General features: G+C 41.6%; 1 protein-coding gene across 1 annotated transcript; it reads left to right on the top strand.

Moving 5' to 3' along the window:
* colgalt2 (collagen beta(1-O)galactosyltransferase 2) lies at nucleotides 1-21699 on the top strand. The gene is made up of 12 exons (XM_017406858.2): nucleotides 1-236; nucleotides 13087-13197; nucleotides 13313-13430; nucleotides 13909-14043; nucleotides 14132-14336; nucleotides 16491-16610; nucleotides 16987-17060; nucleotides 17225-17331; nucleotides 17555-17687; nucleotides 18413-18540; nucleotides 18681-18887; nucleotides 20988-21699. The coding sequence occupies exons 1-12, from the start codon at nucleotides 1-3 to the stop codon at nucleotides 21259-21261; spliced, it is 1848 nt and encodes a 615-aa protein (XP_017262347.2). The 3' UTR covers nucleotides 21262-21699.
* The last annotated feature ends 1836 nt before the right edge of the window (nucleotides 21700-23535 follow it).

Here is a 23535-nt window from a genome sequence, read left to right as displayed (position 1 = left end):
ATGCGGGCTGTCGGGGCCGCGGGAGTCGGTGTGCTGTGGGCGGCGCTGGTGGCTCTGGCGCCCGGCGGCGCGTCGGAGCTGGTGACGGTGGCGCACGAGCAGGTGAAGCCCGAGTCCCAGCTGCTGCCGCCGAAGGTCATGGTCGCGATCTTGGCTCGCAACGCGGCGCACAGCCTGCCGCACTACCTGGGCTGCGTCGAGCGGCTGGAGTACCCGAAGGAGCGCACAGCCATCTGGTGAGAGCCGGGGACGCAGCTGGAGCTCTGCTCCTGCTAGAAAAAAAAAAAAAAAAACATAAAGAAAAGTTTTTGTTGCGTGCGCGCGGCGGTGGGAAAGCAGCGTGCGTCCGCCTGTTAAACCCCAGCAGCAGATTGTCGGTGAGCTGCCTTTTTTTTTTTACCACCTCGCGTGTCTGCTGGCGTCCAAATTGCACAGTGTGCGAGAAGATGAAAGAGCTGCTGTGCGCGTAAAGGTTAGCCCTAACCCTTAATCACTGCTCTGATTCAGCGTAAAACCGGCCTTTAAAACAGCAGGACTGCCAGGTATCAGAGGGAGGAAAGGGGAGGGGGGGGTGTGGGCTCCATCCCCGTGTGGGCTCCATCCCCCACCCTCCCCTCCACAGGTGAGGTCCTGCAGAGGAGAAGGCTGAGCAGATAGAAAGCCTGCAGGTGGAGGGATGAAAGAGGACGCCGAGTTGGTCTGACAGCAGGAGTGTGTGTGTTCTGGGAAGTCATGTGTGAAGTGTCTGTGGCTGGAGGTTTATACAGGTTTTGGACTTCACATTAAAGGGAAATCCAGCCGAACCAGGGAGATTTGTGACTGCAGGAATGTCGATTAGCTGATGAGACGTGAACACTGTCAGTGAATGTTTGCATGCTTTCTTTCCCCCACCCTTCCTCTGGTGGATGGCTTTGTTTGCATGAGCCCCTAGGAGCTCAGACAGGGAGGGGTGGGCTTTTACTTTACAGCAAAGTGCTAAAGGGACTGAGCTTAAATGGTTTAACCAACAGAGGAAGGGCCCCATCATCAGGCACGAGTGGCATCTCTCTCCTTGAAGCAGAAAAAACAAAACTCTCTGTGGTCAGTCCTTGTGTTTGTTCCACTAAGGAATAAGAACACACATAAACACAAACATTTCACTAATTTGCTTCGAACATGATACTGTTTGGGATGTACGTTTGTTCTGATCAGTTCATGCTGACATCCTTTTTTAACAGCATTTGTTTAAATGTCGTACGATAATAATCTCCCGTCATCAAACGGTGAGGGGCAGGCGATAATGTTTTTGTCTGTGTCTGTGTGTGCACGCTCCTCTGTTAATTAGCAAAATATCAGTTAAACCACTGGATGAATTGTAGTCACTTTTAATTCGTCAAGATGTGTCAGTGCTGATAGGGATGAGGGTTGTGCATCTCTGCTTTGATACACTGACAACAATTTGACACATTAGCAGCAAAACTTGATATAATGCACGATAAAATTCCCCTTTTAATCACAATTCAGTTTGATACTGAAGTCTGATACTATTCAATGAGATACAATATGTCCGCATTGCACAGTTATTTACAGAAATAGAGGTAGCAGTAGTTACCTGTAGCCCTTGCTGCAAGGATGCTATAATATTCCTGATGGAATATCCATTCAGTGTGAAACTGGTGGCTGTGAGAAGGTTTTAAGATATGATTCTCATGACCTGCTTTGAAGCCTTTGAAATTGAAGTTGCTTTAATTTGGCAACAGTGCATTTTGGTCCTGGCGCCGCTCAGATTAGTTGTTAGTGTGTCGATCCAGTCAGACCATCTACAGCAGGTAAGATACTGATTGTTCATAGCTTTTCCACAGACCTAAAAAACACATGAACTATCTCTTTAATCTTGAAATTCCCAGTAGAAATCCTGCTTAATGGAAATATACATCTATATATTCAGCTAAACACAAAACTGCTAAAATTATTGCAGAAAAGGTAAGATTTTAGACATATTTAATGCAATATTTTTCTACTTTTTAAAGTTTTATTGGCTTTTTGTGGTTAAACTGATTAAGAAAATGACATGTTTAGCTGAATATAACTCCGCTGCTTTGCTGACATCGTCACATGCTCAGCTACAAAACGCCAGACCACCCAATAAAAGTCAGATGTCTATAAAGACATGTCGAAGTAGCATGTTTACAGTTTGTTGCTACAGAAAATTAATGCACCATAAGAGTAAAAAACACTCGTTTAAAGCTTTAACGATGTGTGAAGCTCCTCAGATCATTGCAAGTCGACATTTTAAATGAATATTAAAAGCTCTTCCTTTGACTTGGCTGCTGTTTTGTTGTAGTTTTACGTTTTATTTGACAGGACAAAAGAGACAGTTAGACGTGCACAGCTCTTCACCCAGCAGCCACTTCACTCTTGTTCAGTCTTGTTTGTGATGGTTATTAGCCGACTAATAAAGAAGCGCTTCATCTGGTTTGTTACTGACAAGAAATGAGACATAGGAAGAAGTGTTTCATAGACCCTGCACACCCTCTCCACCCTGATGGTCTCTTTATCTGTCTTCTTGTTTTACGGCACTTTGGCTGCGATCAAAGGAAGGAAAGCCTGTGAGGATGTCGCTCTAAGAATGGTGAAGGTTAGAGGGAAGAATCTATACTCTGGGAACATAAAACTTGAAGCATATTGTGGTTCAGATCATCTAAATTTGCACATCTAAGGTGTCTGGTTGCTTTTATGTGCAGCAAGATTAATTTAGAGATGGTGATTTTCTTTGGGTTTCTTTAAGTTTCACTTTCATTTGAGGTCAACAGGCGTTTTATGGAGGCCATATAATGCTCATGTGTGTCACAGATCATCTATTCCGACTTATATACTTGTGAATGTGTCATACATGAAGTGGCACCAAAATGCCCGTTTCCAAAGCCACATTTAGAGGCTGGAAGGACAAAACGAGTCCTGTTTGCGGTCACAGGATAATTGGATCGTCCCGGTCTGATCTCCTCCATCTTGTCTCGTCAGTCTGCCTTTAGACGGAGGTTTTCTCTTAAAAGTGGGTGCAGATTTACAGGATAGTCACAGAGGAACGAGAAAACCTCTCACACTGTTGTTAGCGAACAAAAGAATGCGAGGCATTAGAAAGAAGGGAGGGGTAGAGAGAAGGTGGCCAACATTAGGAACTACCCAAAGGGCATAGCAGGTTGGTTAATCCGCATTCCCACACGAGCTCAACTAAATCTGCCCTCCTCCTGACCTGAGGTTCTTCCATTTTAACAGAGCTACGGGGAAATAATACAAACAGACAACTTTTACTGATGTTTAGTGAGCATAAATGTCAGTTTTGTCTCCTCCGTCCTGCTTGGTGGTTAGTGTTTGTTAAAGACAGGGTAATAATGTAAATAATGCAAAGATAATGCAAAGTAAAACTCATCAGAAAATATCAGGTACTGGAGAGATAGCTCACAACATTTGGAAAATAATAAAGGATTAAGTTGGTAGTTTAACAGCTTTAATCCTTTACTGACTTACAGGAGGATTTTTATAAAACTTTTAAGCATAATCCTGACAAAATGCTGTCAAATGTCAGTCAGGGACACTATTAGTTTTCTCCTCCCTCCTCTCGTTTGTGTGATTGCCTGCTGGCTGTGTTCATGTCGAGCTGCAGCACTTCTCCAGGTGCTGAGCTTCAGGTCGAAATGATTTGTGGACATGTCAAAGTTGGACTTCATCTAAAAATATGAGCGCTGACGTCACTGATCTTCCCCCGAAGATTTGCTTTCTCTCTTTTTTTTTGCGTTATATTGCCTGTTTACTTGCCTTTTATAAAGTCTCTCAGACCGTTTTTCTTCCTTCTGCCACCTAACTCAGACACAATGAGGTTTCTGGTTGAATTTTTCATGCTGTTTCACTTGATGAACAGTTTTTCTCGTTATGTTTTGTCGTTCAAAATGATATACAGATACGGAGAAGCTGACAAACTCCGACCAGCAGCATGTGGCTGTTATTTTGGTCTGAACTGAAAAGAGTGATGATTTACTCAGACGTCCGAGGCATAAGATGACTGCATAGGTTAGGAATTTTTCATTGTTGCTCAAATATGTACTTTAAGCCTCGCTGAGAGATGTGACATATGTAGCAGCTTTTGTCACACAAAAGGAAGAAGTTTATGCATTTGTATCCTGGAGATATTATATTGTACCCCAAGGAGAGTTGATTCATGTCAAATGAAGCAACATGTTATAGAAATATTTCTACGTTATTTTGACAAGTGTTAGAGCATTATGCAGTTATAAATGGACCATAACAAATGGCAGCTGAATGCTGTGGAAAGGACATATGAGTTATGCTGTCTGTAGAGTTCTGCTTTATGGTGGTTTGGTTTGACAAGAAGAAAGTTTCCAGTTCAGTTCAACGGTTTATCGACTTCAGCAGCTTGTGTATTGTCGCCAGAAAGCGCATTTTGTAGGACAGAGGCCAAACCAAAGAGTGCCTTCACACCTCCAGTATAAGAGGTGCTAAAACCAGTATCTCATCAGGCTACGGCTGTCAGCGGCTAGTTGTCGAACAAGATCCGTGAGGGAGTCTTCAAAATGTCTTGGAACAACCGCACAGTGCTCTCCATAAGTCGCAAAGGCTGGCAGTCTTGTCACTTGATGTTTGAACATGCGCCTAAAATTTGTTTGAGAGATTTTCTGTAAAAATAGTCCCAAAGTTGTTGCGAGTGTCTCAAACCTGTCTAAGAATGACACTAGCAGTCAAAATACAGTCCTGAATGTCTAGGTATAAAAACACATAATATTGAAATATTAGAAAGCTGGTCCAAATCTGCTTATCTTTATTTCAAGTGTACCCCAATATATTAAATTATATGAACATGGGGGTAGCTGCTGAGGTGAGTACAAAACACGTCAAGGTGGGTACGATGTGGGTGGAGATTCACAAAGAAATAATGTGCACACCCTAGAATACAGTTTTGCAAGCCATGCAAATAATAATAGGTCGTAACTTTCACATAGAACATGACCACACGGCTTGGTGGTTGCAAACAATCAGAATTAATTGAGATGGCAGCTGAAGTTTTGACTATTTTCCGCACTACTTTCTTGTAGTTTTGAGTCTCCAACATTAAGATACTGGCTTAACAGCTGCCGGGGCTGCAGCCTCTCCTCGAAGGATATAGCAGCAATTTTAATCGACAGAAACTTTACACTTGGGGATAAGAAACAGCTAAAACTGAATTGTAACTTGTTGGTACTATGTGCAAGCTAGCAGCGTAGCTAGTCCCTGCAGGACGCTTGATTCCCATGAGCTCCAGCTTCAAAAGTAAAGTAAAAACTCACAGTGTTGTTTTATGATGTCTTGATTGATTTCCACGTGGCCATCAGTTAGGCAGATAATAAATGTAGACATTGTGCTCTATAGTTGTCAAGACTGGAACATTTCAGCATTTGCTCAGAACTTTGCTTCATGTTTGGTGAATATTGGTTCGTTCCATTATTCTTGTACTTAGAAGTTGGAATTTCTGAGGCCCAAGTTGGAAAAATCAGCTGGAACGCCCCTCGAAGTCGCAATTTCAATTTAGAAAGTAAGAAATTCCTGACCAACATGGCTGCGACATATAAAAATTGCTGATAACTATAATGAAAAACCGTCTATTTTTACCTCTGTTGGTTTGCATCCAATTAAATCAGTCACACACATAATATCATACTGCTTCTACCGTTCTACTGTTCAGATTTCTGTGATAAATACACGTTTTGACACCAGTTCCTCTGGCAATGACTGGCAAGTGTTTAATCAGGAGATAAAACTTTCTGTAAGCAAACGATGAACAGTTTGAGCTTTATAGAGCCCTTTTGAGAGGACTAAAAATGGTCTTGATGTTGTCGTGCAAAGGCTTTAGCTGTTTTTTGGACAATACTTGGTTCAAGAGTAAGGAATAAATTATCAGGATGAAGTGGGCTGTTGTGTGTTATGTGGTACATACAATATGGGCATTTGTGAATGATTAGCGTTGAGCAGTTTTGGCATTTTGTCAGTGCTTGTTGGATCACAGCTTTGGCAGTAAGGGATGAAAAGCACTTGTTTAATTGTCTAAGATGTTCTGTTTCAACGATAAACAAGCCAGCTTTTGTAGCTCATGTGTTTGTGTTTATTAGATGTGTGTTCAGTCGCACACGTGTTCTCCTCCGCTGTTCTGGCTCAGCCCCTGTTTTTCCATTCAGTCTTCAATCGCTCCGGAGTAAAAGGCAGAACTGTGTCAACCAACAGGACAGTCATCTCTGACCGTCCAGGCAGCATGGGCGCTCCAAATCACTGTCACATTCAATCTTTGAGAAAAGTTAACGGTTCTGGAACATATGCATAAAATTTTGTTTGCAAAACTCCAAAGATTTGAGGTGAAATTTTCCAGATAAGCAACTGAAACAAATTTACTGAAACAAATGGAGATGTGTCCTACCACCCCCTGCCCCCCAGCTGTAACCTCCGTTTCATAGACTTTAATTTAAATATAGTTTACCAATACAACTGCTTACACTCTTTTTAATCTCACATTAGTTCAAGTGAGAAAGATCAGGCAGGGTTTTGCTGCCATCCTTAAGTGAGAAAGTTAACCTGAACAGATTGAAGAGTGAATTAATGAATCCCTTTTTGAAATATTGGCATTTTTATGAAAGAGTTATAAATGCTGCAGTGGTGGCTTCCTGCCTAAGAATATGGGTTGGTGATAAGGTTGAGAGTTCAATTCCCATCCCTGCCAAGATGCCAATCCCCTAACCTTTGACCCTGTTTGGCCTCTGAGTAAGGTCCCATCTGCTCCAGGGTCAGTGTTGCCTGGCCGACCTGCTGCTCTGACCCCCACCTGCATAACCTGCTTCCATTCAACAGTTTACTTTATTGCACCAATCAAAAGTTAAAAACAGCGTGAAGCATTATGGAAACGCTGGGATGAATCTGGAACTAAAAAGAAGGATTTTAACTTTGATTATAAAATCTCACAGTGAGTCCACACAGGAGAAACATGGTGTCTCTTTGCAGAAGCAGTCAGTACTCTGGCTGCAGTGTTTTGGGTCAACTACACAGGGGCCATTTGGACACCCTGCTCAGTTTGTGTTGCAGTAGTTCAGTCTAGGTGCCGTGAATGTCTGAGCGAGTGTTTAAGGTTAACTTTGGGACAATATGTTCCTAATTGTATTATTATTATAGAGAGAAAAAGAATCCACTAATCTAAAGTGTCAACAGTGACAAATTTCCCCACCAAGGCACTGGAAGCCAAGGTAGGGTCCTCCACGGAAACTTTATAATCAGAGAATGGGATTAAATGTTTAAGGACCAAAGACAATGACTTTATAGGTCTTAAAGTAACTTTCAACAAACATAGGTATCTTTAGCAACACAAAACTCTGCATTTTACACCTAAAAAAGACTGCATTTTATTTAAATTGGTGGACATTTTGATTTTATTGCCATGCTCCTAAAATGGGAGCAAACAGTGTATTTACAGAAAGCATTTATAATTTAATTTTGACGTCATATACGCAGAAAATGAAACGTGTTTGTGTTTGTTGCAGTAAAGAGACATTGCGTGATGTGTGGTTTAATTATGCTGGCATTGACTCTTAACCTGAGATGTTTTGAGGCACATTTTTTTTACTGTTGCCGCAGGGTATCTTTCACACCTGAGGATCGGGTGTTATTTTGGAAAGATTACTATGTGGCCGTTTTTGAAACTGCTGTAATTTCAGGGCCTAATATTCACCAGCCTGTTATGAAGCTAAGAGGATGCACCAGAAGATAAACCTAAAAACAGTTTGAGCCTTTTCTCTTTGTCCTGGTTAGAAAGTTTTCATGGGAAGGTTTTCTCAGCCAGCGTGGCATATCTTCTCAGTCATGTGTCATAAACAAAGACAGTAGACTTTCCAAGCTGCAGGCCTCTTTGAAACTTGCTTTGTGTCTCTCCCCTGAAGTGGAAATGGTTCGTCACGTGCTTGGTTTTAGATTAGCAAATTCTTGTTTAGATGCCTCAGGTGTTTCAGCGCACTTTCAGGGGTATTGACAGATCTTGGCAGTGCATCCCGGCAACCACTGAAACACTCTGGCATTTTGGTCATCGGCGTTTTCACCCAGAGAAGAGAAAAGACCTGGATATATCAGATTAGAAAAGGTGGAGGCGCCGAGGCAAAGAGAAGGAAAGATGTTAACAGTGAATGCTTCTTTAGAGAAATCACTGAAGAAACTTTACCACCATTAACGTGTTTGTATCAATAATTTACCGACCTAACACAATGTTTCTTCTCCTTATTTCCTGACCTAAAATCAATGCAGATATTCAGCAAACTGTAAAAACGGAGGTCTGAATGGTGTCTGGCTGTGTAAAATATTTAACTTCAGCATTAAAGGCCAGCCTTCACGTCACGTCTGGACCCTCTTCTTTTAACATTTGAGCAGGATCATTTGTTTCTGCTTTTGAATATGAATGCTGAACATCACACTTCGGTGCAACTCTGCCGGCTTCTGAAACTCTTGTTGACCCTCGGAGCTGTGAGGAATTTCAATCAGGAGGTTCCGTCCACCCAAACGCCTCCTCCCTCCTGTTCCTCCTCTCCTCCTTTTTTCCCCCCTTCATCTCTCGACCCATCAGCCCCCACCTCGTTCTCCTTTGCCCTCTTAGGACATTAAAAAGAAAAACAACAGCCCCGACAGCCAAGAAACCATACGACAAGGTTGGCAAAGAGACACCCAAACACAAGCACAGTTATTAAGTGTTAAAGGCATCAGTGGTTGGGTCTGAAAGAGGTATTCTTGCTCCGTGATTGCATGCGGCACACAGTCATTCTTGGCGATGATATTAGATGGTTTGTTGAATCAAGTCAGCTGACACTGGCCTGCTGGGTCCTGTCAGACCTGTGTTTACCCAAAGGGGCCAGTTTCTGAGACAAGCCTCTGTGTTTAAGGTTAGATTATCTGACACCATTTTCTGGAGTGGATAATTACAGAGGGAGAGTAATGAAGAATTACTGATAGCCAGGTGAGAGTATATAATAGGTCCAGTGTATTTCTACACTTTCCTGTAGGTTTCTGCACTGCCATCAGATCCAAACCTTGTGGTAAAGACTGCAATCTGTTGCTCTGTGTATAAGTATTTAAAATTAAACCCACAATCATTAAAATTAAACAACACTAGTCACCTTCATGTGATGCCTTTCACATTATTTGACTGGACAGATTAAAGAAATTACTCCCTTGAAGCCTTCGTAACTGAAGAGAGGAAGAGAAGCCTTTGTAAGTTTGAGTCCATTTGACCCAAAGGCCACAGGAGGTTTACACATCTATGAGATCTACACGAACAAGTCCAGTACTTTATCCTCACCCTGCAACCCGCAGGACGCCACGGATCTGTCACCCACATCCTGGTGCCAAACCTCACATTGCACCTCCAAAGATCCTGTGTGTACGCCTGTGTGTGGCTGAACAAGGAAAAAACAGACAATATAAGGCAGGTGGTGTCTTATACCAGCTGCTGACTTTTGTACAAGTTAGGAAAATATGCAAGGTTAAAAACCAGGGAGCCACCTGGAGGTTTTGTTATATCTCAGAATGCATCTTATCTGTTCCTTAAATTGTGATAATAACCCCTAGACGTGTGAGATAAGGTAACAAGGAAAGAATATTTCTCTGAAGGGACGCGAGAGGGAGCGGTGGGTGTGTAGGTGAGGGCTCAGGACGCATGTGTTGTCCAGATGCTTCTCGTAAATTTAAAAGGGAGAGGAAGTCCGATCCCAGAGCTGCAGGCGACAGAATAATGAGTCTGCTGCTTACTGTAAACTTCAAAAAAGTAAAGAGGGAAACGGCATGAGGCAGGACAAGGGGAGAGACAGCTATGCAAAAAAGAAAAGAGGGAATTTAGGCTAACAGTACTTATTCTTGCACACTGCTGTGATGCACAGTGCTGTGTCATCGTTTCTCTCTCTGATTAGCGTGGAAAGGTGTGCACCGACTTTGATTTTACTTCCTAATGACAGATGAACAAAGCCCTCCAGTGGGTTTAAAGGAAGCTGCAGATTCTTTGATTTTTGCACAGATAAGTCTTGAATAAGTGTGCCTCAGCTGCAGCGGCTGGATTTTGCCTGGCTAAAGAAAGACGAGTAGGGGCACATACCAGGACCTGAATGAGAATGGATCAGCAAACCCTGAACGAGGTGGAGAAAATTATCCATAAAAGTGAAGGAGAGCAAAATAAAGAAAAAAAAAATACACGAGTTATCCTTAGAATATATGGTCCATAATCCCATGACTGAGACAGTTTGGCAGTCGTTTTTTCTCCCTCTGTTTCACATGTATGCACAGTAATCATATATTTGGTGTATGCATGATTTAATTTCACATATCCAGAAAAGACAGAGCACAAAAAAATCACACAATGTTCTTAACCTTTCCTGTTTAACCCTCCTGAAGCCCTCCTAACTGAAGAGAGGAAGAGAAGCTCTTGTAACTTCAGGTCCATTTGACCCAAAGGCCACGTGAGGGTTAAAGCATCTAAGCAGTGCGTGGAATTTACAGAGGGGACATGAACGGACAAGAAAGTCAGGAGTCTCACCACTATGAAATGATGAGAGTGTTAAAATATGTGTTGTGTCTTTGTTTTAAATTACTAAAACACAGAAATTACTCGTTAGAAGAAAGCAAAGCTAGTTCTGTATTAGTAAATTGTCTTTTTATCGCCAGCCACCATGAAAGGTAGGTGACCATGTGAGCCTCTGTAATTAATTATTTGTGTGTTAGCAAAATATCTAATGAACCAGTGGACGGATTTTCATGAAACCTTCAGAAAGTGATAACTGGGTGTACAGTATATCTACAGCTGATTTAAGATGGCTGCTACGGCTAATCAGCCTTAGCAAACAGGAAAAATGTCTATGACTCAGTCAGTTTTACAGATGTTGAGCTAAAAATCTTGTGTAGTAGTAAATGAGCATCATCTCTATCCCATACTCAGAGTGCTAAAAGATTGCATACAATCTTAATTTAAAACTTTGGGCGACATGCATTGATCTTTACATTCTGACAGTGTTTTAACAAGATCTGTGGAGTCTTTTTGGAAGTTTATAATTAAGATTATTCTTCTTAATTCGAAATGTGAATCAGAAATGTTTCGGGGAAAACTGCAGATATCCAGTTTGTATTTACCTGTTGTGTTCCCACGTATGTTGTCGTGTTACGTCGGCTCCTGCAGTTAAGGCTGCAGTTTGCGAACGACATGTCGCAGCACATTTATTTTCTTCTAGTAAAACATGTTGATGTGTGGGTGTGCGCATCTTCTCATTACCAGAGGCAGGAGTTTCAGTGTGTACCCAACCTGTGATAAACAAAAGCAGCAGTTGTGCAGTTATTCGCTCATACAGGTCTTACTTTTGACTCACTGGTCTTTTTAAACACTCACTTCAAGCTCTAAACTCGCACTGTTGCAACCCGTAAAATAACAGGTCACATTGCTGTAAAAACATTCCCAGGACACAAGAATTATTCTCGGGCTTTGCCATAAATCTGCTCATTGCCGCACACACAAAGACGTGCTATTAGTCACAAGACTAGCTACTAACTAAACTGCATTTTCTGCAAACGTGCATTGTGATAACTAAGTGATGAAGGATTTTGCTGAAATTTGTTGAAGGAACTGAAATTGTATTGTGAAACATTGAACAAGCAGAACAGAACTAAAATGAGTAAAGCTGTACCTAAAAGCTAAAATGTGTAAAATCTTAGCTAAAAGACAAAATTAGCAATGCTGTCAGAATAAACAAGCAGAAACATCACTCAAAGTAAAAAGCAAAACACACTTGAAGCCAAAAAGTAACTAAATGGTAACTAAAAACTAAAAGAAGCAGAAGGAAACAAAAATAGAGCATGCATGCTGGAACATATAAAGAGAGCAATGTTTTGAATGAATTGATGAAATTTCAATGTATTTCTATAAAATGTATAAAGGTTACAAAAACCAAAAGTCAAAGCACACTGTTCTGGATCTAGCCGAACCTTTTGATTTATGAATGGTTATAAAAAGCACAAATTATAAAAGAGTGTTGTGACTGCAAAGAAAAAAATGAAGAAACTATAAACAGGAAAACAATAAATGTGTAAATGCCGACTCATTTATTGTGTTTTTTGCCCCTCGGCTGCTTAACATGGATCAAGATTTTTTTATTTTCAGGCTGTAATTTCAAAAGCAGGAGATATCTGTGTTTTCAAGCTTAGGCGGTGCATTTCTGCCTCTGTCTGTCCCGTCTTAAAGTGGCTGGGATTTTGCAGACAGTGCAGCAAGGAATATTACAGCAGGCAGTGGAAAAGTCCAAAACACTGCCTGTGTGTGTGTGTTTATGTTTGCATGAACACACTCAGGCTTTTTTGCCTCCCATCCTGTTGACATCTTGTCTTTAAAAGACGTTGTCTAACTGTGACGAGTGGAAGGGACAAGTGACGATTTATTTTCGGGACGCCTGCGAAACGTGGCCTCACGACGGGCATTACAGGGGCTTGTTTTGGGTTTTTGTTCCTCCGTCATAATTTTATCATTACCGCGTTTACTCGCTCACAGAGCGGTCACAGTGTCCCCTTTGAGTCAACTGTGTCAGGATCTGTGCAGAGAAACAGAAACGCAGAGTGAAAACCCCAGCATCTTTTTTTTTCATTTTTGACAGGTTTAGGCGTCTGAATGGAAATGGGGTGTTTTTGTTTGTTTTGCAACGGTTAAAAATTGGTTTCTGCACCAATTCGCATTTCACATTTTAAAGCTCCAAAATACCCGCAGGATCTTTTTTAGCCAACTTTCCTCTGTCAACAAACAAAAGTAGCAGCCGTTCTGTACAGAAGGGTCAGAGTGAGCCTGCACCTGTCTCCTTATTTTCTACCCTGAGAGACGCTTCTGTTTGCACTGTGGTTCTTCTGAATTTGTCCACACTGCAGCAGTGCAGCAATGTAGGCAGCGAGGAAACTTTGCAACACTGAGGCTTCCTTTCGGGGCCTCGGACTGTACTGTAGTTAGACACGGTTTCAGCACGTCCTGGTTTGTGCTGTCAGTGACTGTCCATATCGTCTGTGATGGTATTCTAGGGTAGCGACAGACCATAATGTGGACAACACCACTGCCATGTTGAGAGAATGGCTGAAGAAAGCCCAGCGTGTCTATCACTACGTGGAGTGGAGACCGATGGAGGAGCCGAGGTGAGTTCCAAATAATCAGTGTGCTCTTGTATTATTTCTTTTTTAATATAATTTAATCTGTAATATATTGCTGAAGTCTGGATACCGAAAGCGACTCTTTGCATTTTTGCATTAGGTCCTACACAGATGAGTGGGGCCCGAAACACTGGCCTCCTTCCAGATTTAACCATGTTATGAAGCTGAGACAAGCGGCTCTGAAGGCTGCGCAGGAACGATGGGCCGACTATATCCTGGTAACACATTTCAACATATTAGTATCAGATTAGTTATAAGGAGTTAAATGTTACAGTATATTCCTGGTGTAGCATGAATGTATGAAAAGGATCAGCTATACACAAGTGATTAATTATGTTTTCCTTTATATTTACAATAGATCTTCATTTGCAGGTGAATTGATGCTCTGATTAGAACTCAATTAATGTACAACATCCAAAATCATCAATCTAATCATGAAAGACTGTTTATGTTACATGCACCAAAAGAGCTGCCAGAATGTGTATATCTGTTCAGTTTAACTTCATGTGTCTTGATTTTTTACATTTTTGTTCCAGTTATTATTAAAAGAATAGTTAAGATATTTTGAATTTGGGTCCTGTGGCAAGATCATAATAGCCCACAGGTGTGGTTTGGGATTAAACAATTAATAACTAAATACATGGTAAGGACTCTTAATAAAGAATCTGTGTTCCTGAGAGCCTGTTCCCTTTTTAGTTTGTTGACAGTGACAACCTGCTGACCAACCCTCGAGTGCTGAACCTGCTGATGGCCGAGAACTTGACCCTGGTGGCTCCCATGTTGGAGTCTCGCTCGCTCTACTCCAACTTCTGGTGTGGCATCACCCCACAGGTGCAGTTTGGGCTGAAATCCATCCGTCTGTCCGTCTACTCTGATGTTTTTGGTGAACCCTGGCTTTCTAAAACCCCTTCCCTCTCAGGGTTACTACAAGCGAACCCCAGACTACCAGCCCATCAGGGAGTGGAAGCGGCTCGGCTGCTTCCCCGTTCCCATGATTCACAGCACCTTCCTGTTGGACCTGCGCCGCGAATCCAGCCGGGACCTGGCCTTCTACCCTCCTCACCCGGACTACAGCTGGGCGTTCGATGACATCATGGTGTTTGCCTTCTCTGCACGTCAAGCGGGTCAGTTTGAAACCCTCAACAAAAACACGAAACAAAGATACAAGCTCATTTGTGGTTGTTTGCAGTTATTCCTCTTACGCAGGTTAGTATTGTTACGTACATCTGTCAGAATAAAGAATGCAAAGCTTTGTTTAATTAAAGGGGACTTATTATGCTGCATTAAACAAGTTATAAGTCTGTGGGCTATACAAAACATGTTCATTACATTTAATACACAAAATCATTCTCTGATATTGAGATTTCACCTGATCAGTTTTGCCTGTTTTGAGTTTATTTCAGCGGGTTTAGGGTTTTGTCACTATTATGCAAATAAGCTGCTGCTGGCCACGCTCTCCCAACACCCGACACCCCACTAACGCACAACGTTAACAAACATAAAAACTCACTGAAGGATTAAACACTGACGCACATTTATATCGTTATTAATTCAAACTCTGAGACACTTAGCAGTTCTGATCTGATATTTGTCGAGTCAGACAGCGGCAATCAGCAGGTCCAAACCCAAAAAATGTCCAGACGGCCACCTGGCAAAAATCAGTTTTATGGGTTTTTTTTTCCCAACTTTTCTTCTCTTTTATTGACATAGTTCTAATGTTAGTTCAGAAAAACCTGCTGTTAGTTTAACAGAGACGTGTTGAGCTGTTCAAACTACAACTTTCTTTGGGGATATGCCATCCCCTGCCACTGCCATCAAAAATAAAATGAACGCAGCTCCGTTCTCCGTGACTGGGAAGCATGTCAACAGAACATTTTCCTTTTCCAGCAGACATTGTTCAGCAGTAAAACCAACAGAACTAATGTGATGATCTTCTTGTAATGAAGTGGGTGGAGCTCCACTTAGGCTAGGTGCCAGGTGAGGGACTGGGCTTGGTTTTTGAAACAGGTCGTTTTGCAGACACCAGGAAACATTTACTTATTGCCAAAAAATGGCTGGGTGTTTTTTATTTATTTATTTTTGCGCTTTGACTGTTTCTAGAAGCAGTTGATACCCAAATCGACGTGCAAAAACACATAATAGGTCACCTTTAAGCATTTGCATGTTTATGAGCATCGGTAAATATAAATTTCTGTGCTTGATTTGGATAATTATCAGCGGGCATCACAAAGGATCATTATGCTTTCCCATTAGTCAGCAGCACAGAGTCTGGCATGTACTTGAAAACCAAATAAACACATTCAAACACTGAAATAAACATAAACAGATGGACACTAACAGATTTGTTTGAGCATTGCATAAATCAAACGCAATTACTCTGAATTTTAGGGTTTTTTTTCTGCTTCAACAGCCCACCACCGAGTCCTAACACCTGTTTTCTTGACCTTTCCTCCACCCTGGAGATTTTTGCCCATTGGCTCTTTTTTTCTGAACCGAGGAATTTAGTCAGCACACTTTTTATGTGAAAGTATATCTCTGAGCGTTTGAAGGGTCAGCACAAATTCATCATTAATATTCTTGTTTAAGGTTTGTTTTTAAGTGTTGGGTTAGAGTTTGAGGGAAAATGTTAAAACAGGTTGCAAAAATTTATTGTCTCACAATTGTTACCACATGTTTAGTAAGACAGTATTTGCCCATAAAGGTAACATTTAACTCACATGTCTGATAACATGAATTATGGGCTGTTTTATGCTTAGAAGAAGAATTAAAGTGTTCTCTGCTTCAAAAATGCTTAAAAACCTCTTTCCAAATTTCTTATATGTGACCTTTTGTTTTATTTTCTGGTTAGTTTTTCACAACTTGTACCAGGTTTAGTATATTCAGATATTTACCTTTGCCTGTGAATTAATTGAGGCAAACCAGCTAATAAATCTGGACATTTTAAAACTTTACTTTAAATTTTCTGAACATTTGTAAGACAGAACAAACCTAATTATAAAATACACTCTTTTTAAAATTATAACTGAAATATTTGAGATTGTTAATATATGTATTTTGTATATTACAAAGTTTATAAAAGTGTAAAAATGTGCATTTACGTTAAACGGTTGAGTTGTAGATGGAAGTAAATTCCCAATTTGTGCAAATGTGAGTCGAGGTTTGAGCAACAAGTGTTGGTCAGATTTCTCTTTGTTTGAAATGTTTGGGTTAAGAGATTATATTTACAGAACTCTGTGTGTGGGTGTGTGTGTGTGTGCATGTGTGTGTGGGGGTGTTAGGTGTGCAGATGTATGTGTGTAACAGAGAACACTACGGTTTCCTTCCGGTTCCTCTCAAGCCTCAACAAAATGTGGAGGATGAAAGCGAGAGTTTCATACACACCATTACAGAAGCTCTGAGTGAGTACACACACACACACACACACACTCTGAATGTTTTGACTCCACCATCTGATTGTGGCTGTGACTGCTTCACCTCTCAGGATTGTTTTTTCACACTCTTGACCTCAACGACCCTCTTTTATTAAATCATGTTAGCCCTCTCCTCCTCCTCCTCCTCCTCCTGGTCTTCCTCCTCTATATTTCTTGTCCTCCTCTTAAGGCTCTGGGTATTGAGATGATTTCTGACTACAAGGACCATCTCATTTGTTCTTTTCCTGCTCCTCTCTCTGCTCTGCGTTTGACTAAGCTAAAGGAAATTCAGTCATTGTTTAACTGCGGCGCGTTTTTTTTTTTTCCTGTTAACACTTCTCCTCTTTTCTCTTTCTGTCTACAGTTGACCACGACATCGACCCCTCAGAGTTTGTCTACTCATCTCTCTCACCGCCGTCTAAGATGGGCTTTGATGAAGTGAGTTAAGAGTGTTTAATTTTATTTATTGTTTTTTTAGCTAAAGCCACTTCCTGTTTAGGGTTAGGGTTGCCTTTTCTCTCCTGAAACAATATTTAAAAGTATAAAAATTTGCGTTTAAAGCCAGTTTTCCTGTTTCTCTTTCTTTTTCTTCTGTTGTTCAGATTTACCTGATTAATCTGAAACGCCGGCTGGACAGAAGAACCAGGATGTTGAAAACAATGGCCTCTCTGGGCCTTCATGCCACGCTGATGGATGCAGTGGACGGCAAGTAGGTCACAGTTCTACTTGTACCTAAACAATCAGCACGAAGGATATGGGATACACCTTTGCTTGAATAGTGCTCGAGCTCATTTTACCTTTTCTGTGCCTACTTCAAGTGGTTTCAAACCTTTGCACAGTACTCTAACTCAGCTCTGTAATGTGTTTCTTGATATATATCATTTTCTCCTGTCCTCATCTGTATCCATAAATGTCTCCTGTCCTTCGCTTAGGGCTCTGAATACATCCCAGCTGCAGGCTCTGGGTATTGAGATGATGCCGGACTACAAGGATCCATACTCTGGTCGTGTCCTCACCAGGGGGGAAATCGGCTGCTTCCTGAGCCATCACTCCATATGGACACAGGTGAGAGCTGGAGGGTAGGGAATATTTATTCTGGATGAAAGCCGGTGTGGTAATCTGCTCATTTCATTTTAACCAGTAAAGTTGATGCTTAAAAACTCTAAAGTGCAGATCTGTGGATATCAGTAGTCAGTATCTTACGTGCAGCAGAAATAATTTAGAGCAAAGTCAGTTTGGAATATCAGTGGGAGAAAGCAGATTTCTATCTTCTTAAAACAACTCCAGACTCATCAGTTTCACAAAAAAGATATTATTTTGTAGACTTTTGCATTTCTGTCACCTTTGCATTAGACTGTTAGTTATAGACAGCCTGCGTGTTTGTTACCTGTGTGAAACATTTTGCAAAACAAAATGTGTCAGAGGTGCTGACTGATAGAAAATAATAGTAGTTTAAGAAAGCGACTCTCACATAAACTTAACTTAAGTTGCCGTCTTCCTCCTGGTATTTCACTTTGATCACTTTGAAATACTGAACAATCTCAGTTCTTTTCTTGTTCAAATATACATGTGATGTAAAAATACTGCAGATGCAGATCACTGTCATGTTCAGTGCTTCATGCATCACATGGAGGGTAGGATAAAATGCAGGCAGCTTCCATTCCTGTTTGATTAGTCAGAAGAACAGGCAGCGATCAACTAAAATCAAAAAAAGAAAAAAAAAGAAATCTGAACACGTGTCCAACCCGCAGCTGTTTCACTTTTACTTGTTTATGTTCTCTGACGATCAGGTGGTGGAGCGCGGCCTCCAGAAGGTTCTAGTTTTGGAGGATGACGTGAGGTTTGAGCCCAGGTTTAAACGGAGGCTTCAGGCCATCATGGATGACGTAGACAGAACCCAGCTGGACTGGGACCTCATGTAAGAATTCCGCTTTATTTTTACCTGAATATCTGTGCCCGGGTTAGGTTTTAAGATCGCAAACATGTCTTTTTAAGTGTTTTTTTATTTGATGTCTTATGTGCAGTAACATGCTCCGTCTTTCTTATTCTGCCTTCAAGCTACGTGGGGCGTAAACGAATGCAGGTGCAGCACCCGGAGCAGTCAGTGGAGGGTGTAAACAACCTGGTTGAGGCCGACTACTCGTACTGGACCCTCGCCTACGCGCTGTCGCAGCAAGGGGCCAGGAAGTTACTGGCTGCTCAGCCTTTTGCCAAGATGCTGCCCGTCGACGAATTTCTACCCGTCATGTTTAACAAACACCCTAAGTCAGTCTCTGCTTCACTTTCCTTTAATAGAATATTACAAAGCAAATGTGGGGGAAAAAAACATTTAAATCTTCTCAGATTTTGGTTTTGTTAGCAGCAGTACTGGAGGATGTTCACAAACACATTTTCAGACATTCTGGTTTCCGAACAGAGTGGCAAATATTAGGAGATAGGTGATTGCAGGTGCATTTTGGACAAGTTCAAAATAATCAAAAATGTCAAATGTAAAGTAAGAAATGCACTAATTCATCAAAATTCATACCCAAAGAGACAAGAAAAGAACTACTGAATGAGCTGCAGTCCAGTTCTTATCTATGCATAGACACAATCATGTATGTTTCTGACCTTATGTGACTTTTTAGGCTGCGGGACATCGTGTAACATTCATGTTTGTGGTGAACCACAGCCTCCGTCCTGCCCAGCTCCTACTAACGTCCTTCTTGAGTTTCCCCGTCTCTCCAGCACCGCCTCCCTCTTCTTCTCCCCTCACAAACAGGGCTGGGATTGTTCTGATGGCTCACTGGGTACGGTGCCTCACGCGGGACAAACAGTGGCCCCCTTTTTTTCTTGGACGTGGGGTTTCCACTCGTGCCCAGCTCCCATTTCTGGCTCTTGTGTCTTTCGCGATGCGTGTCTCGGCTCTTTGAAGTCGTCCTTTACTTCACTCCTCAACAGAAGTTGCTTCTTTCGCCCATGCCCGTGTCACCCTCTTCTCCTCCCCCTTCCTCCTCCCTCTCGCTCTCTCTTTGAGGAATGTGGACCAGCATGGCTCTTCCTGCTGGTTGGTGAAAGGGGACAGGATTCCCATTGATAGAGCTCTGAGCGTGGGGGTGGGTTTAAGATGAACACTCCGTGTGTGTGTGTGTGTGTGTGTGGTACTTTATAAATACCTGGAGATGTGTGTCCAGTGTACATGGATTACTAAATACACCGTGTGTGCTCACCTTAAGGAGAAAGTATGTTGAAAAGGTAATAAAACGTCTAATAGCGTGTGGGAATAATTATGACAATTGTGTTACCACAAATGTATTCTTGTTGTTTGCTCAAAAAAATGCACGGAAACAGGAGAGAGAAGAAAACAGTGAGTTGGGTATAAAAGGATTCATTGTCTAGAAGGATGCGTGTGTGTGTGTGTGTGTGTTATTGTAGCTCAGGTCCTCTAGGTTTTAATAAAGATGGAGGGTTTTACTGAGCAGGGCAGTGTTGTCAGGATGACGTGTCGCTACCTGAACAGCCTCCAGTCCTCCCCTTGGCTCAGCTGCAGGCGGCCAGTGACACCAGAACTCAGTGAAGCTTATTGATAAATGTCCAGATGAGGTCGATCTGAAAGGGATGAAAATGCCTCTGAGAGTCTACATAATTCAGGTCTTTGCACTTCATTTTAAAGGCATCAATTTAGCCGTGATGGACTTTAGTTGTTTCTTTCCTTATTAGCACCTGTTGCCATGAAAGGCAGGCGATCGTGTAACTGCCTGTGTATGTCTATTTGTTAGCAAAATATCTCATGAACCAGTGGACTTTTTTATTCATTGGGTGTACAGCAACAACTGATTAACTTTTGGAGTCAACCAATTCAAGATGGCTGCCCTAGCTAAAAAAACAAAACAGAAATATGACCTAAAAAGTCAGACTTTTTTTTTTTTACAGCTTTATAAATAATTTCTGATTAAAGAGTTTGACGTTTTTTTCCAGGAAAAACTAAAAGATGTCACATTTATGCTTTATGCACTAAATTTTAGCTCAATGTCTGTACAAATCACTGAGTTATGGGCCTTTTTGTGTTTGCTAAGGTCAGTTACGTACAGTGGCCATCTTCAATTGGGTTGACTCCAAAAGTTATTCGATTATAGATGTACATTTAATGATTGTTGTCTGAGAGTATTATTACAATTAGTTCAGTGTTTCATGAGATATTTTGCTAACAGACAAACGAGCACACACACACACACACACACACACACACACAAACAATTTACATGATTGCCAAATTTTACTCTGACTGCATGTTTTAAAATGTGAAAAAACTTTTTTTTCTTGTCAAATACTACAAGCTACACCATGTATTTCTTACACTTGTTTCCCTCTCGCGCCTTTCCTCAGTGTTCAGTACATGTCCCACTTCGAGCGCCGGGACCTGAGGGCCTTCTCCGTCGAGCCGCTGCTCATCTACCCCACCCACTACACCGGAGAGCCGGGCTACATCAGCGACACGGAGACCTCCACCATCTGGGACGACGAGGCCGTGGCCACAGACTGGGACCGGCAGCACGCCCGCAAGACCGCCCAGCAGGGGCGCATCCGGCCCATGGCGCAGAACAGCGTCACCGGAGACTCGCCTCCTCCTGCGGCCCGAGCGTCACGAGATGAACTCTGACGCCGGACACACACACTCACACTCACGCACACACACCGCGAACGTCCTTGCACTTCAAAAGAGACTCGAGCTGACGTTCTGCGCAGACATTCACACCCGCAGAAGCAGGTGGATGTAGGCAGGAAAGGAGACGCCCGTCCTATCTGCTGCCTGAGGAAGGGGCAGTCAGGAAACAGATGATGAGCTGAATCTGGGACAAAAGCAAGCAGAGCTTTATTTATTCCCCATGTGTCTCCTGGGTGCATGTGGACTCGATCACGGCCTGAAGACAACTAACATCATTTACAGAATGTAAAAAAAAAAAAAAAAAAGAAAATAATTCTCACAAGAATGGATGTTCAAGTTGCCTAAAAGATGATAATGATTTAAACAGAACAGGTGTGTTTCTAACAGACAGCTGTAGAATATTAATAATAATAAAAAAAACTTTTCCATGAAGCTGTGCATCAACATTTCTGCTGTATTTGAGTGTGCGGGCGTGCACGTGTGCATGCTCATGTGCTTATGAAACTGTGCATGTGTGGGAGGAGAACGGCTGACGTTTTTTTTTTCTTTTTTTTTTTTTTTTTGTACCCAGGGGTGTCACTTCTTCAGATGAAGTCATGCAAAACACACACACACTAAAAGAAGTGCAGATATTTCTTGCCAAGCAGCAGGGCAGAAACAGATGCTCCGACACACCAGAGTTTCTGGTTTTGCAGAAAGAGGACAAACTTTTCAAAAGGAAGAAAAAAAACAACTTCTTTTTTTAAAAAAAAGGTGGGCTGGTCCCGCTGGTTCAGAGCATCATATGTAGCCAATAAGATGAAAAATATGCAGTTTGAGATTCTGGAAAAGCTTTTGGATTCTCTGAGTTTTCTCATTCTTAACACATGCTCCTTTTTTTGTTCAGTTGTGCTGCTACAGGCCGAAGCAATAAAACAACTTCTCAGTTTGTGTGTTTTCACTCTGCAGACTGAACTGACAGATGTTATCTACACTTTAATAGTAAATTGGAAGTTTCTGGTGTTATTTTGGCCAAATTGTGAGATATGTGAGATAAAAATAGGCATAAAGTTGTGCTTATTATTGTTTAACAAGTTGCATAAATTTCCTCTGTCTGTTCTCATGACCTCCTGATGCACAAGTTATACTGAATGTTAATGTGACTGCATCAGATAAATACAAGTAAAACAGAATAAGTTGTAAATAGGAGGTTTTGAGCAGTGATCATCTTGTAGTGTTTTGGCTCCTGCTGTTCCCCACTTCTGCTCACAGTTTTATGCTTCCTGTCTGCTGAGGGATCTAACAGAGTTGTAGCAGGAGGAAATAGGAGGCCAGGGATTAGGATTTGGGGAACAAGAGTAAGTGGAAAGTCCACGAGATCCAGAATGTGAACAGGAATTTTAAAAAAAGGACAATGGTAGCTGATTTTACTGCACTTGGCTTCCAGCTGAATTAAGATACAGGAGACAAAAATTCAGTCTGATTTCAATATCAGGTCTTTGTGTTAAAAATTTGAGTGTGAAAATCACCATTCAAACAACATTAGACAGACCTCGTTCAAAATGAAGTTTGACGTTTTGAAGTTAGTTTTTCTTCTGCTCCTGTTTCATTTTTTTTTTTTTGTCCCCACAGTGCTGCATTGAAAGGAGAGCTTTGCTGCCACCTGCTGGCCATTTGTGAGTTCTGACAAACCGCTGATCATCAGGAAATGGATGATCACACATCTTTCCCAGTTCTCTTTTCAGGTCTAATGATCATATTTTATGCAGGGTTCCTGCTCCTCTTTCACTGATAACAGACTAAAATACTTTATTTTTTGTGAGCCAACAGAGGTTGCTCAACTGTATTTTATTCCTCTGGGAACATGTAAATTTGGTGCTTCAGCTATTGATGCTTTGGCTAATCTTTTCTTCATATTTATGTCCTTCTTTGTCTTTTTAGACAACAACAACAACAAAAAAAAAAAGAAACTTGCTGTCATTTAGCTACTGTTAAAATTACGTCTCTGCTCATCCTAAACCTGCTTTCATGACAATAAAACAGTGCTGGATTGGACTTGGATGTATTTTATGTGTTTAACTGCAGATCCAGAGTGTTTATCACCCACCTGTTTACCAGCAATCACCACCACACAGTCCCTGAATGATTTTTTTTATAATCTTTTAGTCATGTGTCTGTATGCTGTAAATGGCTGTAACCAACTGTACTTTTATGGTGTTTTCTGTTCATGCAGGCCACTTACACAACACTAATCCACATTCATGCAGCACCTCTCAGTCTACAGGCTGC

This window comes from Kryptolebias marmoratus, linkage group LG24 (assembly GCF_001649575.2).
Source record: "Kryptolebias marmoratus isolate JLee-2015 linkage group LG24, ASM164957v2, whole genome shotgun sequence".
Classification (NCBI taxonomy): Eukaryota; Metazoa; Chordata; class Actinopteri; order Cyprinodontiformes; family Rivulidae; genus Kryptolebias; species Kryptolebias marmoratus.
Note: the sequence above shows the minus strand (reverse complement) of the source record. Positions and strands in the feature narration are given on the sequence as shown.